At 38.5% G+C, this 17,272-nt stretch overlaps 1 protein-coding gene across 1 annotated transcript in view; it reads left to right on the top strand.

The window, feature by feature from the left end:
* The window catches only part of LOC134536455 (transcription factor SOX-13-like), a 193,797-nt gene that overhangs the window by 165,071 nt on the left and 11,454 nt on the right, over positions 1-17,272 (top strand). The window contains exons 5-6 of the mRNA XM_063376172.1: positions 4,796-4,921; positions 13,101-13,232. Of these exons, the coding sequence (XP_063232242.1) occupies positions 4,796-4,921; positions 13,101-13,232 (258 nt within the window). The remainder of the gene's footprint in view (positions 1-4,795; positions 4,922-13,100; positions 13,233-17,272) is intronic.

Here is a 17,272-nt window from a genome sequence, read left to right as displayed (position 1 = left end):
ATTTACGTTCACCGACTTCCCATCCGTTTTCACGGGATTCCTGCTGCCGAATGACGTGTGCCGAGACAGCTGAGATGTTTGCACGTATGAAGAGTCAGGCCTGCCAGCTGATACTGCATAACGTAGAGACCTGCAGAATTCGCGGTTTCGATGGCCTTCAGGATAGACTGCACTTACCCCTGTACACTCGGGCAAATAACGCAAGTTCATTGGCTGCCGACTTGTAAGTCGTCTCAGCTGGTTTGTCTGTGACTCGATCTTTCTTTGGTTGAGGGTTTATAACTGGTTGAGATTCGTCCAGATAAACAGTAAGCCAATAGAAAAATCATCTTAGAGGTATGTGTGTTTGAATTCTAGCCTATCACCGAATGAATCCGCGAATTTTGGCAGGTCTCTATGCATAAGGGGCTAGCGTGCGACTCGTGCGCGGGCGGGAGCGAGATGCGGAACGCTCGCCGGTGCGCCGCGGTGCGTTCGTGTGTCGCGAGCTGCGCCCGCAGTCCCCCGTGAATGGGGGGTCGAAATTGGAATCATGCCGGTGTATATTTAGCCGCGGTGGGCGTTTTGGCAAGTGGCTGGGGCCTACGTTGGCTGAAGGGGTGGTGGCTGAGGGGAGGGGGGGGGGGGGGAGGTTGGGTTCATGCTTGGAGACGTTTCTCGAAGTTCATCTCCGTGCATTCGGCGCCTGCATCCGTCGCCCCGTCGCGTCGGCGTCGCACTTACGCCTTCGCGCTGCTGCTCGTGTGCCGTTGGGCCTTAATGGAAACATCACCGCCAGCCAATGGCAGCTCGCTTGCACACAGTTAGGTCCGGTACGCCGGGCGTGGATCCAGGGTATCCACAGTTAGTACTTTCGTACCAGATCTAGTACTTTTATAAGTTTTTTAGTGGTCAAGTACAGATCTAGTACTTTTTTCTTTATTATAATATTATTACAGTAACTCCGATATGTTTTATTATCAAGCGTAATTATTTTTAAAAACTATGGAATGTATGTGTGTGTTTGGTGTGATATATTTAAGTTAGAGCATTGCAATGTCATGATAACTTCCTAAATTGTTAAAACCATAACAAATTATAATTTAGTACTTTTTTTTTCAAACCTAGTACTTTTTTCTCGCCTAAGTTGGTACGAAATAATTTTTTTTTCCTTGTGGACACCCTGCGTGAATCTAACGAAGCTAGTTTGTGTGTCACGTCTTCTTTGAAAGTCTTCACCGTAATATATTTGCAAGTGGGACAGGAATATTCGTTTGCAGTTACAGATATTTGTAAATGTACGCACTTACACGGACAAAGTTGGGTCACTTCTAAAATTAGTGTTCCATTTATAAGCGCAGTAAAACCAAATAAGGTGCAATTATTAAATATTTGATTATCTTTTTTCCGTGGTTTAAGAAAATATAGGTATATGGTCCAATGAAACATCAACACTGACTGACAGACAATGCTCAGCTTAAACATGGCCTTAAATATGGCTCAGCATGGCCAATATAAGTAGTGGGTCTAGAAGAATGAAATTTCGCATAGGAGTTCCTAATATAACGTAGGCGAGCACTTAAAAATGATTTTATAAAGTTCTTCCCCTAAGGGGGTTAAATAGGTGATACAATTTTGGAAAATTCCATCGGGCACCCTGACTGATAAGACAAAAAGCACAGGGCAAACCAGTGGGTCTAGAAGTATGAAATTTTGCACAGGAGTTTCTTATATTATAACGTAGGTGAGCACTAAGGAAGTATTTTTGAAACATGTTCCCCTATGAGGGTTAGTTAGGGGATGAAAGTTGGGGAAATACCATCGGGCACACGGATAGTTAAAATATGTAATTATTAGAGACCTGTAAAATTCGCGATTTCAAATCCCTAGACTCCATGATCCTCTATGCACTTGTGCAAATTACATCTGCTGATTGGTTACCGACTCGTAACACCTGTTGACTGGAATGATCGTGATACGCTAATTCTTCTGTTAAAGATTTTTCATTGGCCCAGAGTCCTTCAGATAAACTGTGGCCCAATCACTGAAACAAAATAATGTCAAAAGTCGTTGGACTCTATCCTATCGCGAAATGAATCCGCGAATTTTACAGGTCTCTAGTAATTATGCGCCAAATATCGTAACAAATACCCACCATTATCTCGAGAATTGTATTTTATATTTGCAAAAATAACCATAGCCACTTGTGGTACCGAGTTACAATATATTTCTTGTAGTATCACAAACTACTTCTTGGCAATTTGTTTCCAAAGTAATTTTTTTGTAAATCTACAGGAAAAACTTTTCTATGTAGTATTTGAGCTAACAACCTTTGAAACATGATGTACCTAAGCTTTTGTACATACGCCATTGTTAAGTACTTTTCCTGTAGAAGAAAACTAAAAAAATACCCAAAGGACAAAAAACACAAATTATGCAAAAAAAATTGCTGTTGTCAACAGGATATAAACACCACATAATATTCCATAACAGGAATATGGTCAACAAACAAAGAAAAACCAAGAAAATGGATTGAGAGGACGGAAAAAAAAACCACAAAAAATGACAGCACAAAAATATTAACCCAAAAAAAAATTCAGCACAACAGTTGAAACGAAACAAAAACACGACAAAACGAAAATACGAAACAAACACAATAGTTTTCCAAAACAGAAGAGAACTGAACTGAAACTGCCTGTCTTGGTTTTATGTGGATTAGAAAAAAAACTATTATTATAATTGTATATTTAATTTGTTTTTATATAAATAACAATACTGACACATGGTTTTATCACTATATGAAGGAGTGTATTTGTGTGAGTGAGGCGGGATGATAAATGCGACGCTCGCTGGTTCTTCTAGTTAGGTATCGTATCTAAGCACAAGATTGTGCAGTCTTCTCGTCGTGCGTAGAAAAACGATGAGATCTGAGCGGTAACAATCACATCATGTGGCGGAGTAATGAAGATAAAGGAGTAATGAAGATAAAGGAGTAATGAAGATAAAGGAGTAATGCAAGTCCCTCGAGTGCTTTCAAGAATCTGTACCGGATTTTGCATGCCTCAATATTATCTTGAAAAACAAGCAATTTAGTCGTTTTCACTTCCATCAGGAAAAAAAAATCTTCTTATCGAACCTTAGTGAGTTTTTAAATGATTTTCGTAAACAGGCCCCACTCGGATATCTTGATCAGTTTTCCAAACCGCGTGTTTTTTTTTCCCATATTTGTTAGTAGTGCATAAATAGGTAATTCCTCCGACGGCTGATTCCAGATCGTGGAGCCAGAGTTGGAGTCCGCCATTTTGGATTGTGACATCACAGCGGCTTTCTTGGATGACCTTCACCTTTTTAATTTTCACATACGCTAAAGTGACTCAAAATATCCAGATTTTAAGATTAAATTTACACCAAAAAAATTGATTATTCATAACCTTAAGGGGGAAATTTTCAATTTCAAGGGGAAATTTCTTATTTTTTCTCCTAAAAAAAATCCTGAGGGGTCATTTTCCTCGGAGAAGAGCCATTTTCCTCATAAAGGGGTAATTTTTCTCAAATAGGGACAATTTTCCTCTAGGTAATTTTACTCAGAATCCCCATCAACTTTAAAACATTTAAATTTTGATCAAAAAATTCCAAAGAATTATTTATTCGAACCCCGGTGAGAGCAAACATGTAATTTGTTTTAAAAGTTTGTAAAATTTATTATAAAAATGTATTTAGTTACAATTTTAGTAAAAGAAACTTTTTACGTACCATGGAGTCTTCGGCTCGGAGAGGGCAAAAAAAAATTGTGATGTGTCCTTCCTCCGCGCAGGCTACCAACAAACTGACCCTCCATCAAGTGTTTTGAGGTCGAGAGAAAGAGTTGTAACATTGAGGGGAAGTGTTGCGAGGTTGAGTGGAAGTGTTGTGAGGTTGAGTGCAAGTGTAGTGATATTGAGGGGAAGTGTTGTGAGGTTGAGTGCAAGTGTAGTGATATTGAGGGGAAGTTTTGTGAGGTTGAGTGGAAGTGTTGCGAGGTTGAGTGGAAGTTTAGTGAGGTTGAGCGGAAGTGTTGTGAGGTTGAGTGGAAGTGTTGCGAGGTTGAGGGGAAGTGTTGTGAGGTTGAGTGGAAGTGTTGCGAGGTTGAGTGGAAGTGTTGTGAGGATGAGGGGAAGTGTTGCGAGGTTGAGTGGAAGTGTAGTGATATTGAGCGGAAGTGTTGCGAGCATGAGGGGAAGGGTTTGCGAGGTTCAGGGGAAGGGTTTAAGAAGTTGAGGGGAAGTATTGCGAGGTTGAGAGAAAGTGTTGCGAGGTTGAGTGGAAGTGTTGCGAGGTTGAGGGGAAGTGTAATGATATTGAGGGAAAGTGTTGCGAGGTTGAGGGGAAATGTTGTGAGGGCGGGGGAAGTGTTGCGAGGGCGAGGGGAAGTGTTGCGAGGTTGAGGGGAAGTGTTGCGAGGGCGAGGGGAAGTGTTGCGAGGGCGAGGGGAAGTGTTGCGAGGTTGAGGGAAAGTGTTGTGAGGTTGAGTGGAAGTGTTGCGAGGTTGAGGGGAAGTGTAATGATATTGAGGGAAAGTGTTGCGAGGTTGAGGGGAAGTGTTGTGAGGGCGGGGGAAGTGTTGCGAGGGCGAGGGGAAGTGTTGCGAGGTTGAGGGGAAGTGTTGCGAGGGCGAGGGGAAGTGTTGCGAGGACGAGGGGAAGTGTTGCGAGGGCGAGGGGAAGTGCTGCGAGGGCGAGGGGAAGTGTTGTGAGGGCGAGAGGAAGTGTTGCAAGGACGAGGGGAAGTGTTGCGAAGGCGAGGGGAAGTGTTGTGAGAGGAAGGTGTTGTGTCGCAGATGCTGGCCAGTCAGCTGAGCGTCGAGGCGCAGAAGCAGCTGGAGATACACCGGATGCAGCAGGAGAGCCTCAAGAGGCAGCAAGAGCACATCTTGCAGCAGCAGCACAAGATACAGGAGCTGAGGGTGAGGAACTGAGGCACTGCAGTGTATCTTGCCGCCACCCATGAGGACGAGTCCTTCGGCCTCCGAGACTCTAAACAACTCCCTTTAAAGCTCACGTGCTCGAAAATCAACTTGACTTAAAAAGTTGCTTTGCCCAAAAGTTACTGTAAATACGTGAACTAAATGTTTTTTGTCTGGGTATTTTGGATTTTTTTAAAAAAAAAATTATCTCTGGTTGAAAGTCACTTTGAAAAATAATTCTCTGATCCGTGTCAAAGTAGAAGAATTAATCTGATGTCATTTTTGGGTTTCAGCTGAGTAGAGGTTTTATATGTTAAATTATGATTTTCTTTTTTTTAGTTTGGTAACTCTGTTGTTTTTGTAGTATTTATGGAAAAAAAAATTGGTTGTTTGGTAATGGTAGGCCTACGGTTGGCAGCTGATACTCGGAAGATAACAAATGAAATGTCTGCCGAAACGTCGGTGAATGCTTCAAGTAACGACGCGTCCGATATGTTTCAAGACTGAGAAATCGCGACTATCGTAGTAGCGGCGGGCGTGCCTTTCCTATAGAGCGTCTCACCATTAGTTTGCAGTTTGTAGTGTAACGGACACTTTCCAAAATACGATTTCATGCCACCAGCGGTGTTCTAACTTCGTAGTAGTGCGCTGTTGCCAGATAGATGCCATAGAGCACAACAATTTTAGACGAAATTTTGTAATTTTTCAGAAAAATTACGTTTATGTGAGGTCAAGAAAAAAATTTTTGGGGGAAAAAACTGAACTATTGTATGTTGTAAATGAGAATTGTGGAAATATTACATCTTATTGTTGTATTTCGTCAAAAGCACAAAAGTATAATTTTTTCTTCAAAGGAAACAGAACCGAAAGTTGACTTCTTAGTTTCAGTTGCCTTTGTGAATAATATTTTTTTCTGTGGTTTTTTTATAGTTCAATATTAAAATTTTGGGTCTGTTAAAGCTTAGCACGTGATTTAATGGAATGCCTGCTGTTCGATTGCGTATCTTTCCGCTTAAGGCGTTATAACTATGACGCCTTACTGTCATGACTGTCGCCTTGTGACAGGAAGCGAAAGAGAAAAAAATGCGATTACGTTTCTGCTCGTCACAAAAGGCCGTGCCTTACATAGGCCGTCTTAATTATGGCGCTAGATACTAGCATAATTTGGAGCAGTTGCTGTTACTAACGCTCTTATTTTGTTAACAGTTATAAGTTTTGTGGTCTAGTTACCAGGGCAACATACAAGTCGGCTGAACAACCACAATACTATTATTTCTAATTTTTACGTTGGTATTGAATTTTTTTTTCCACTTTTGAAATAGCGTAAATATGTGAACGCAAACTCATTAAATTTTCCTCTTGAAAAATTTAAACAGGTGGAATAGGGCCACTAAAATATTTGTGCGGTTGTGAAATGCCAACATCCAAAACTAAGTTTTAAATATAAAAGAAAACATATAAATTTCTTAAACATAATGACATAAATAAAAAATTTATTTCACATACACTATTAGTTCTGAATTTATGGAATGGTGTATTAACGAGGTAACGTATCGAATATAATTGCAAACTATTATACTTACTTTGGAATTTTTTTTTTGACGATGTTGAATTATCAAAATCTTGGCAGCAACTATTTTAGCATGACTGCCATGTGCTCGTGTGCCGTGTGCCGTGTGCTCGTGTGTATTTTTTTTTTTTCAATTTAAATTGAATTTATGATTTTCAACGCTTATACTTTGCGGCTACGCAGTTTTTAAGTTTTGAAACAAAAAATAAAGCAATTTAACATAGAGTTTTGGTTGTTCCGTGTTAGAAAATAGAAAATATATGATACATTCATGGTGAATATTCCCAGCAACGAGCGACAAAAAAATAAATCAAGGTACCCAACATTTTCTTTCGAAAAGTAACGACTTTTAGGTTGTTAGGTTGCTGATAAATACCGCACAATTTGCTGACTTACAAAGAAAATAAAGAACGTTTGGTAGAGCATTGAGTAGCGACCCTTTATTTTCCTTGTTTTTTGGTCTGAACATGTTTCGTTCGATGCCATTTCTCATTCAACCTAAACAGGCTGGCAAAGTAGTAGTTCAGAACGACATATCTACTACATAAGCCTCTGACTGGCTGTTGATTGTTGAGACATAGTATATAAACAGCCCTTTGCGAAAAAAATGCAACCTGGAGAATGTTCCCGGCACAAGTTCGTATTCAATATTTTACCGACTCAACAAGTAAATATTTTATTGTTTTTTAAAAAAAAAATTGACGCTAACGTTAATTCTCTGATAGAGGTAAACTTGCTCAAATAAACCTAACCGTTACTTTCGCGTTTGTGAACATGCTTACTTGAAACGCCTGAAGTAGTTCGGCGTTAACGTGTAACCGCGCCCCAATAAGAGTGAGACCCTCTATAACGACATCGCTACACCGCATTTGGCAACGGGCAAGCGGGCGTCGGTGTGGCGCAGATGTACCGCGCGCGCCGCGTACGTCAACTCTTTCACGGCTGTGTAAAAATAAATATGAATGGAGCACGTCAAGGTAGAGGGAAAGGGAAATCCTCTCGCAGCCCCCCCCCCCCTTTTTCCCCCTCTCACCCAAATTCCCCTCCGCGTGTTTATAGAGTCGCGGGCAGCCTCTAAAAATTAATAACTTCCGCCGGCATAGATGAAGCCCGGCGACCGGTGCTGCTACCTGGCAGCACAAGCGGCAGTTGTTGGGACACAGTGGCTCCCCTCACGACGGGATGGCGATGCCATCTAGCGGATTCGAGTGGAAGCACGTAGGTCGCCGGTTACTCCGAAGTCGGCGTATTTCCCCAACTACGCGTTCGAGATTTAGAGAACGAAATTTGTATAAACACGTAAATTAATCAAGCGTAATTATTTAAAAAAAAAAATGCAGGATCAAGTATATGTCTAAATACTGCAGCTGTTTTTGATCCATTTTGTTCAATTAAACGATTTGAGCTGTTCATGCGTGCCTTCCCGTTTAGTTTTTAAAGGGGTGAGATAGGGTTTGGAGGACGCCATATTGGGTTTAACAGTTCGTTGATATTTATAAAACTTAAAAAACTTAAAATTTGCTTTTGTTAAGACATAATTATATTACAGACACACACAAAATGGTGTTAGGGTAACAGTAGTATTAGGGAATTACGGTTTTATTCATTCACTAAAATTAATTCAATATGTAGTCTACCTACTACTAAATGAAAATGAAATCACAGGTAGCCACTAGTAACTTCAGGTATTTTACTAAAAATTTTTACGTACTACCCATGCTTTAACGTTGCCAGTTTTTGAAAATTAAATTATAGAAGACTAGCTGTGCCCGCGACTTCGTCCGCGTGGAATAGTGTCTTTGGGCAGCAGTTGTCAAGGGCGTCGCCGGGGACGGTAAGGGGGGGGGGGGGCAGTTGCCCCCCCCCCTTCTAGAGTCCTAGAGATTAAAAATGCAGCCAAATGCAAAAAAAAATACATTCTTTTCCCACAACTTGCCCCCCCCCCCCCCCCAGGCCATCGGCTGGCGACGTCCTTGGCAGTTGTAATTATTTACGCTAATTATTTTACAAATAAGACACATACGTATTAGTACAAACTTTGAATGTCATATTTATTTATATCGAATCAACAGCCTAAAAAATAATTTTCAAGCTTCTAGCTCTAAAAATGACGATACTTCCATACAACTTTTCATCCCCCCCTTTCAACCCCTTACAACCCTTTTTTCGCATTAAAAAGTAGCCTATGTCCTTTCTCAGGCTCTAGACTATCTGTGTACCAAATTTCATTTAAATCGGTTCAGTAGTTTTAGCGTGAAAGCGCGACAGACAGAGTTACTTTCGCATTAATAATATTAGTAAGGATTTTTACGATCCAATATCATTTGAAACAAAAAAAAATCCGCCTCGAATGTCATATGTAAATCTGCTAAAGGTGTGAATAATTTGTAGATTTTCTTTCTACTATTATCATCAGAGCAAATAGTAAAATTCGCAATCCTTTATTAGAGGACATTGTTATTATCCACTTTCGGCTTAGCTAACTATCTAATATCAGTTATACATAACAACGAGCACTATTGTAAAGATTTTAAAGGGTTCAGGAAGGAAATTAAAAAAATATATATTGTATGTTCTTTAAACTTTAATTCTTGAAACTTACAAATCATAAAATAATATTATTTTAAGCCTTATCTAGTGTTCTAACTAGGTAATATTATTTTTTTTTTTCGCGATTATAAACAATATTTTTTTAAGTGATAGTTTCACCTTGCCAGTAAAATCGTATGTTGTTAGGTTCACATATACAAATAGGACGTTGATTTCTATTTAAAATTTGTGTATAGAAGGCCCTCCTTTGAAAGTGTGTTTATTTTCAAATACAACCGATGTGTCACCAGCACTTTATTTCATAGTTTTTTTTACGACCTATTGTTTTCAGAAATTATGTCCCATCCCAGCTCATTATTTTATATTTACATTCCACGCTGTTACACTTGCAGACTTTTTGAGTGCCTGGACTTTCACAAATTAAAAAAAAGGTTTATCACATACTTCTTGCATAATAAGCTGGCAAAATTGCATTTTTTTTACGTTTTTGTGCAGTATGGATAAGGAGAATGAAAATAAATATAAAGTCAATTTTACTGGTTGCTATGTAATATGGTTTAATTTATTTCAGAAAAAAAATATTTCATATTACCTGGCCTTTTGAAACTATCAGTAGTTTTAAGAATTTAAAAGGCCAAATACAATTTTAAAAAAATTATGAAATAATTTGAAACCAGTAAGCAAATCACAAAACTATCATTTAAATTCTTAGTCCTGAAATTCCGGCGATGTCAGTGTGGAAATGTATCTTTTAACTTGACATTTCCAACACTATCATAGATTTAGTTCAAGATTTTGAAAACGCCTATTTGCAAACAGTTGTTTGAATAGCTTTCCAGTGTTAGCTGCGCATATTAAGCACGTTAAAACAAAACAAAAAAAGTGATATAAAAATGTTAACTTTTCTGTGGCTTTAAAACCAAATAAATAAAATGTTTACACAATAACTTCATGCTTGTAAGCACACACATATCTAACATTTATTTCAAAATAACTTTACCATCGACAGTGCAAGCTTACATATTTTTTTACTAGTCTATATTTCTATATAATTATTGTACAGCGGGACTGTAAGTTTGTTTGCAGGAAATAAACTAAAACATTTCCAGACTATTTATACAAATTGAAATTACATATGAAATTACATAATTCACGCTGAACGAACAACATAAGAACACATCAATTTGTTTGTTACCGAGGTTAGATGTTACTGCACGTGTTAATAAGACACGAAACTACAGTAAACTCGTGGAATAACATAATGTCAGTGTTAAGAAGACTGCCAGTATCCGCTCTACCGCTCTGGTTCTGGTGGTAGAGCGCCTGCCTTGTGACTTGTAGGACCCGGGTTCGCGCCCCGGCTCCTCCAAGGCGGATTGCCCAGATAAAATGGCGGCATTTTTTCTGGTAGGAATACAATCCCTTGTAACAAGTCAGGCTACCAAAAGAAACGGTGGGTGGAACAGAAAAAAAACCTTCCAGGTGGCTTCCAAATGGGGAGCCCGTTTCTTTTCCTTGGCTCCCCATGCGGTGGCCATTCCGGGGGTTTCTCCGGGGGAACGGAGTTTTGCAAAAATATATATTGTTTTTTTAGTTTTGAGTAACTGTAGCATTATAATTCCAACATGTTATAAATAAAGCTCAAACAAACATTGAAAACATAAAAAAAAATTGCCTTTGAACAACAATATTTGAATTAAGTGTGTATCAGTCAGTGAATTGTTGTATACCGATGTTGTGTGTTCAACCATTTATCGGTATATATTTTCTTGAAGTATTATTGACAGTAAATATTACTCACAAACTATTGACCAATACCTTTGTTATGTAGTATTTTAGAAGTTTTCGACGAAAAAAATATTTATAGGCACATAAATTTTATTCCTAAAAATATTATTTCTGAAAAACTACATAGTTTTCAATCAGGAAGATCGTCTTTAACACACACACACACGTATTATATATGTGTGTACCAGTATAACATCCAGACATAAATAAAATATTCTATTTATTTCAACATGAGCAAAGCCTTTCCAACACAATCTTCCGAATAAAAAGTTAATAATTTTAGGCCTCGTCAAGTGTGTGTATGTGTATATATATGCTTTAATTATCTTACAAATAGACGCTTTTCAGTCAAATTTGCAAATGCAATTTCATTGTATTAGGTGTTCCGCAAAGTTGTAGTTTATCTCAACTAATATTTAATAAATGATATTCCAACTGTAATCAGAATTGATTAAGAAAAGATGCTATTAAAAAAAATTATAATTGGAAGATATGTTTGTGAAACTATTCAGCAAGATATTTCAGCTGTCAAGATCCAATTTTCAAGTTAACAAACGTCTCTGAATTAAGATAGCATTTACTGTATAACCTTTAATAGAAAAACTAATTCCATTGATCAGAATTATCACATAATAAGTAATGACATTAAACGTGGTGTCCTCTTTTAAGACCTTCGAGTTATATTGGATGCCAAGCTTTTTTTCTTTTTTCATTAGCTACACATGAAGATCTTTAGGTTTTATTAAATTTACAACTCTCTCTGCATCAACTAATTTTAATTATGCAGAAAGAAGTTCTTAAATTACTATTTTAAACTTTCAGACATTTAAATTTTTTTGAACATTCATTTTATTACCATTTTTGTTGGTTCAGACATAATATCTCAGTTTGGATTAAGAATTCCAACTTACAACTACAGAATTAGTGACACTTTTAAAACCATTAGTAACTATAAAATGTGTAAAAAATTATAACTCTTTTTGAATAATTTAGAAACATTCATTGGTAAAAAAAACTTCAGCAAAAGGTTATTTTAAACTTTTATAATCTACATATTTATTTTGTATACACAATTTTAGTTTCTTTTTAAGATTTTTGTGACAACCACAGTAACCAATTAGTTAATATGAACTTTATCAATCTTTATCTATCTGTGTGTTGTGTTGTTTCGTGTTTTGTCGCTAAGTTATTTATATGCATCCGTGTATGTTTTTTTGTTGTTATTTTATGTGTCATATTTCGTTTATAGGTGCTGTAAGGCATAAAAAACTGAATTTCAATTTGGTCTGACAGTTTTAAAGAAGCAGAATAATATGCTACGCGTGTAATATTTTTTATTTCCAAATATAAAAAAAAAAGTGTATTTTTGAAAGACTGCAAGCTTGTGCAAAGCCCACCAACATTCGATGTACGAGCCTGTGCTGCTTGACCTATGCCTTCTACACTACACAAAAATATTTTCCTCTCATTTCAGCATCTCAAAAATACTATTTGGAGACTTTAAATAATTTAATATGGATATTAAAAACATTAATATCTGAGTTTATTGTGTTATATCACCCTAATAATGAAAACATTACGTAAGAAAACCCTTGAATATTTGTGTGGGATTTGCACTCATTAAATAATGATCTACACTTATTTTAATTATTCCAGTGTGGAAACGTTACATTACGATTTTACGAGTAAGGCCGTTTTCCTCATTCCGTAGAATGTATAAGAAATTTTGGCAGAATTCCCCATTGTCCTTTTCAAGTTATGGCAGTTTTCCATTATGGTACTTTTACGTCACCCCCGTCAAAACAGGAAAAGTGCCATAATGTAAAACTACAATTTTTTTTTATAAATCGTCGTAATAAGAATACAATGCTGCTCCCTATAACACATTTTTGGAAACATTTGTTTCTACTAGTGCGCGTCTATGCGGTGATTTGTGATTGCAACTGTGGAAGTTCAGAAGCGTTATCTGTAGGCTTTAAAGTTGACCTGCAAAACAGCTAGAAGGTTGACCTACCGAGTATTCTATGCACTACTTCGAGAGCAATGCTGTTGTACCTACTCATTCCATGGAGCGTATGAGAAAATATGTCAGAATTACGTTTCCTCTTTATGGCAGTTTTCCGTTATGGTGATTTTTTCGAAATTCTGTCATTATGGTAGTTTTCCAGTATGGCAGTGTTGCGCGCCCCCCGGGTTAGGCGAGTGCTGTTGTTCCCCCCCTCGTGCAGGAGGCTAGAGGAGAGGGGGGTGACGGGAGGGGGCCTGTCCCAGAACCAGATCGCCAGCCAGTACGCGGCGGCGGACAAGGCCCTGGGCCCGCAGCCGCTCGTCTTCCTGCCCTTCCTGGACCACCTGAGGGGCCTGCCGCCCCCGCCGCCGCCGCCGCCCGCCTCCCTGCCCGCCGTGAGTACCCGCCTCCAGTCCAGTCTGCACGGTTAGAGCGTACAGGCACCCGGACCTCTCCCGCACACTCGTAGCTTCAAGTTAGGACTGGAGTGAAATTATGGTTCGTAAAGTATAAATACTCTGATTTCAATATTAGTATAAACACGTGTATAACATCAATTATTTAATTTAGAAAAATTGAGAAAAAAATTTAATTAGTAATGTTTTCATAGGTAAATTAAAGTCCTTAAATGATATTTTCTAGTCCTTGTACCATTTATTGAAGAGCTTGATTTTAATGAAGAAGATATTCAAGTAGGTTAATTATTTTTTTTTTGTAAAAATTTGATATTTTTCATTTATTAGTTATTCTTTTTTAATTTTTGATACTCTTAAAAATCGCATGATTCACTGTCATAAAAATAACTTATCAAGATGTCAGAAATGCGTCAAAACATTAATTTGGGGCCACCATTATTATTTTTTTTTATGTTAGGACTCCCCATTTAACTATAATTTAATCCACACCACCAAAATCTCTCCTGTTACTACACTGTTATAAATTACGACAGATTGTTATGGACTTTTCGATGAGTAATTTAACTCAAGTATCTGAATCTTTGTTGAAACTACTACGCCGTACTTGGAGGTTCTATTTACGAGTTTCGTTCCAAACGAATGTGGGCGAAATAAATGTGTTCTTACTTTAGACTTAACCAAGTTTTGAAGCTTTTGTTAATATACCTTTGGATTCATGTCAAAAGCAAGTTATCTCCTTGCCAGTAAATTCACGATGATAGCAGTAAGTTTATGAAGATGCCTGGATAATTTGTGACCAGCATTCTTCGTAGATTGAAGGTGGCGGTTTTTAACAGTGTAACCATGCCCAAGACTCGAAGCTTCAATTAGCCCTTCTTAGGTTTTTTTTTTCTCGCGGTCTCTTTTTGATTTTGAAGGTGGAATTGCCATACCCAGATGCCTCCGTCGGGTTTTCCGTACGTCCGTCAGCGCCACGAATCTATAGCCAAGCGATTTACATCTTGACTTCAATCCGTCCGTCGGAATATTTTCCCCAAATAAGTGTTGCCCCAGGGCCGGCGCGTCCATATAGGCGAACTAGGCAACCGCCCAGGGCGCCAAGTAGCTGGGGGCGGCGCAGCACGACACATAACAGCTCATATAATATGTTTAACGATTATTGAAACTAGATGAAAATTGATTTTTGTAACAGTTTGGAATGTTTATATTGATATAAGTAATTACTTAAAGTCCACGGTGACATGTTTATGATTTGTAATAAGTAAAAAAAAAAAAAAAACACAAGCCTGCTTCCATTTGATTGTTGACAAAATCTTAGGCTTACGTGATGTATTTTGAGGCAAGGAAATTTTTTTTGTGGTGTCCGGCCCGGGGGGGGGGGGGGGGGGGGTCATTAAGGTTTATCGCCTAGGGCGCCAATTTACCTTGCACCGGCCCTGTGTTGCCCTACAGTCCATGTTTCGACCGTTGGAGATATCTGCATAGATTTTGTTCGCTATTTATGCCGTGTTTTCGTACGGATTGTATTAGCATATCCTCGGAATAATTCAGAGTTGTGATTAAATTGTTTGAAATTTTTTTTCCAAGAACCTCAGTGTTATTATACAAAACATCTGGACGACCTAAACAAACACCAACAGCTGTATCCTGGTAACAATTGACTGCCGCTGCTGAAATATAATTAATCCATCCGTCCGTCAAAAAGTTTAAGAGCTTGCCAAAATTTGGAGGGGGGGGGGGGGGGTGTAGAGAGATATCACGTGTATTAATTTTTTCGCGCGATTTCTACTAAACCGAAAAGGGACGCGTGACCTTGACTCGCCGTTGCCAGGCAACAATATCCCCCGCCCGCCGCAACATGAACCACCCGGCTCGGCTTGCCAGTCGCCAGTAAAGACTGTGATTTTGGCGCCGTATACATGCGTAAATCACATATAAGCCTTTCCTTTATTATTTTTATGCCAGTGAGAATAAACCTGCAACCTTAATGTGTGTCTGGACATTTTTATCACTGTGCTTAATTTTCCAGAATTAAATTAGATTATACCTATACAGTGGCGTAGCCAGGATTTGTGTATGGGGGGTGTTAAGAAGCATGGCCCCCCCCCCCCCCGTATTAAAGCGGGGGGTCCGGGGGTCCTCCCCCGGGAAAATTTGGATTTTAAGTTGTAAAATAGTGCTATTTTAGCAGTTTCCGGTACTTATATTTAAATATTATAATGGTAAAAATTTTATTAATTTTAATATGAAATTTGTTTGAGTGATTAATAAGAAATTAATTAAAGATTTGGCGCTAAGGGGGGGGTTTGAACCCCTAAACCCCCCCCCCTGGCTACGCCCCTGTACCTATATTAAAAGATAATATTCTGAAATTTTTAAAAATATTTTGTACCAATAAAATACACGTGATTTATTGTGGGGAGGGGGGGGGGGTGAGTCTGAAACCTCACCACAAATCACTAGGACGGAGAGGGCGGGGGTTAAAAATTTGCTAAAAAAAACATCACGTGATTAATGGACGACCCCTTAGGGGTGCAGCCACTTGTCTGGTCAGCTGAGTGAGGTAGGGGGACTGTGGTGGTGCCTATGCAGGGATGGGTAGCCTCAATCTCTGGGCATAGCCGCACCTCTAACGCCTTTCCATTTTGCGTATACGGCGTATATCCGTATCCGTGCCCATGGGGGGGGGGGGGGGGCCAGCCTGGAAATCCTTATAGGATATGAAGACTGGGTTATCAATAAGGACGAGAGATCCTCATAACTTGTTGGTTGTTCACTCAGGACAGGGAAGCCTTCATTTCACAGACGAGAGAGCCACGCCCGAAGTTCCCCGAAGTTCATGCTCGCTTTTCCCCCCCGTTCTTGTATAAACCGGTGTGGCATTATAAATACTTTAAAACATTTTGGATGGTTGGTTATATTAGGTAACTATAGCTACATTAAAAATATTTACAATGAACAAAAAAAAAACCGAAGATGCATGATCGGACGTTTGGCTCTCTCTCGTCTGTGAAAAGAAGGCTTCCCCTCAGGACACAGCCAACTGTCTGGTCAGCTGAGTGCTGTAAAGGGACTGAGGCGGTGACTATGTTGGGTTGGTGACCCCAATGCGCTGGTCATTGCCGAAGCACTAACACCCTCCCGATCGAACAACAGGGAGCGATCCCTCACAGTTCTGTTTTCCTTAAAAGCTCTGGAATGTTTATGAAAGCGAACTGGAATTTAACTCCCACCCTACCCTATTAGGGCGCATATGTGGGAGGGGGAACGTGAGAACGCCGGGCCGTAAGGTCGGAATAATCTGTTGATTGTTCAGTGATATTGTGATTCGTTCTTGAAATGATTCATGCAGCTAGGAATATTTTGATTCAATTTCCCCCCCCCCCCCTTTTTTTTACATACGCCATTACAGTTTTGCACTGTTTGTCGTAGAAAAAAAAATTTAAGAATGCAAAATAATAAATAAAAATGAAAACGAATTCCCACGAGAGAACAATCCTAAAAATCAGCTGATGTCGAACAGATAGACCCAACGATGAGAAAAATTTACATGACAAGCAGTGCTAAACTGCAATGGCATTTGTCCAAAAAAAAATAGATATTGTGATTTTTAGAACAATATATCCCATTAAATATTATATAAAATTGATTGTATATATCTATATGATATTTTGAATAAAGTATTTTTCTTAACATCTAACTATTTCTTTAATTACTATGGGTTATGTGGAGGTATATCCTTATTGAAGATCTTACTTTTAAACACGTACTATGCTATAATCATTTGTGATACAATATGAGGTTTTGCCTAAGCAGCAACACTTTTAGATTAATCAAGACGTCTGCTTTTGTGCTAGGTTGAGAAAAAATAAATGGGCGCTAGAAGTTATACTTACTTGACGTAATTAAAAATTAACTTTTAATTTTGAATGCAAATAAATAATAGAAATAAAAAATGAAACAAGGACTGGAGTGAAATTATGGTTTGTAAAGTATAAATTCAATTAAATTAAAATTTT

This window comes from Bacillus rossius, chromosome 11, assembly GCF_032445375.1.
Source record: "Bacillus rossius redtenbacheri isolate Brsri chromosome 11, Brsri_v3, whole genome shotgun sequence".
Taxonomy (NCBI): domain Eukaryota; kingdom Metazoa; phylum Arthropoda; class Insecta; order Phasmatodea; family Bacillidae; genus Bacillus; species Bacillus rossius.
This window is presented reverse-complemented; position numbering and strand designations above follow the sequence as displayed.